Raw genomic sequence first — 1,629 nt, 5'->3', positions numbered from 1 at the left:
CGGTGGGGTGGCCGATGTCCGATATTGAGTTTTAAGGCCGATACCGATAGGGGGCCGATTATATCGTGCATCCCTAACAGAGATGTTAATGTAGTTTGGATCCTATTGTTAGGATTGCTTTACAGTCTTACTAAGGTTGCTGTTATGCTTGCTGCTTGTGCGTATTGGATTCTTCAGCTGAACATTTCATATCTTTATAAATCTGATGTAATATTCAAACTCAAACTGAATTCAAGATTTGCATTGACTTTGAGAATCATGAAAAAGAACAGACACAATTTTTAATAAGATTTGCTGAGGCTAATGAATCTCTCCTCCTCCATCCCAAAGGTAAAGATGATATGGAGATGTGTGAGCTGAGTCTGGAGGAGACGGGTTTGACCAGGAAGAGGGGAGCTGAGATCCTTCCCAGGCAGTTTGAGGAAATCTGGGAGCGCTGTGACGGGATTCAGTACCTAAAGAAAGCGATAGAGAACAAGCAGGCCCGCCCAACACACGCCACCGCCATGCTGCAAAGTCTTCTTAAGTGAGGCCCGCTAGGAAATGGCCACAGATGCTGCCTGCACAATCTTTTAATCTTTTAGCAATTTGCTCACTTGATATGGATTCTTATTACTGGTTTTATTTTTAAATATTTTGCAGTGAAACACTTTTAGTTGTGTTAGCAATCTGGTAGTAATTTAAAACACTCTGTGCAGAAATGAAAAAGCCCACCCTAAGGCCTTAAATTGCTGTAAAGTTGCACCACTGAAGTCTTAATTGATTCATTCTTTGTAGCTCTAAACTTAAAACCCAAATTATGACACAGAATTAGATTTTTAAAGAGTTTTAACTGTCTTGTGATGCCATAAAATCCATGCTTTTAATTTTTGTGTCCATAAAGGAAGACAGTCACAGTTAAGACAGAAATATGTGATGATGTGAATGTTTTACACAAAATCCAATTCTCATTCTTAAAACAAGCTGACGCCGACTATATTGGATCATTTGAACATTTTATGTCATCATTTATGGGAGATTTCATGTAATGCTGCAGAAATGTGATGCCTTTGAGGAATAAAAATCATTTATTTTTCCTGGCTAGACACGTTATGACTCTTTAGTCCTTTTTAGTGATGCTGATTTCAAATGGAAGGGGAGGCGTTTTCATGTTTGCAGTTTTGTGCATACAGGGTTGTTCTACAGCTTATAATGTTATCGGCGTTTGCGTTACGATTTTTCTTTCTTTTTTTTTTCAATGGTTAAGGGAAAGTGACTTATAATTTATCTAAAAAAATTTAAGACAACCTAACATCTCCTGTATGATGGCCTTTTTCTCTGGAAAAAAGAAAATAAACATTTCTGAAATATGCATTGATTTCTTTTGTTTGTTTCTATTATTATTCTTGGTCAATATTTTGAACATACAGCAGCACTTTATAATTGATAGTTTATATACGTGGGTTGATTCCATAATTGTTTGAAATGAATTCCTCATATAAAAGAAGTTTAGGGGTATTATAAATCCTAATCATCAGGTTTTTTTTACATAAGCGTCAAATGATCAGTGACTATAGGAATAAATGGAGGATACCATTTAAAAATCCTGATGTGGGCCCAGTGTATGGGGCCAAAATTGTTGCTTTATTA

At 36.3% G+C, this 1,629-nt stretch overlaps 1 protein-coding gene across 3 annotated transcripts in view; it reads left to right on the top strand.

Annotated features, from left to right (window-relative positions):
• Positions 1–1,337, top strand: part of myo6 (myosin VI) — an 80,030-nt gene extending 78,693 nt beyond the window's left edge. For 2 of the 3 annotated variants that reach the window (XM_015385180.1, XM_015385182.1), the window contains one exon: positions 331–530. In XM_015385180.1, the coding sequence (XP_015240666.1) occupies positions 331–530 (200 nt within the window). Of the gene's footprint in view, positions 1–330 lie in introns of all 3 variants that reach the window. The other variant, XM_015385181.1, reaches the window with a different exon arrangement.
• Positions 1,338–1,629: the final 292 nt, after the last annotated feature.

The sequence above is a fragment of the Cyprinodon variegatus genome, unplaced genomic scaffold (genome assembly GCF_000732505.1).
Source record: "Cyprinodon variegatus isolate N-32 unplaced genomic scaffold, C_variegatus-1.0 Scaffold332, whole genome shotgun sequence".
NCBI lineage: Eukaryota > Metazoa > Chordata > Actinopteri > Cyprinodontiformes > Cyprinodontidae > Cyprinodon > Cyprinodon variegatus.
This window is presented reverse-complemented; position numbering and strand designations above follow the sequence as displayed.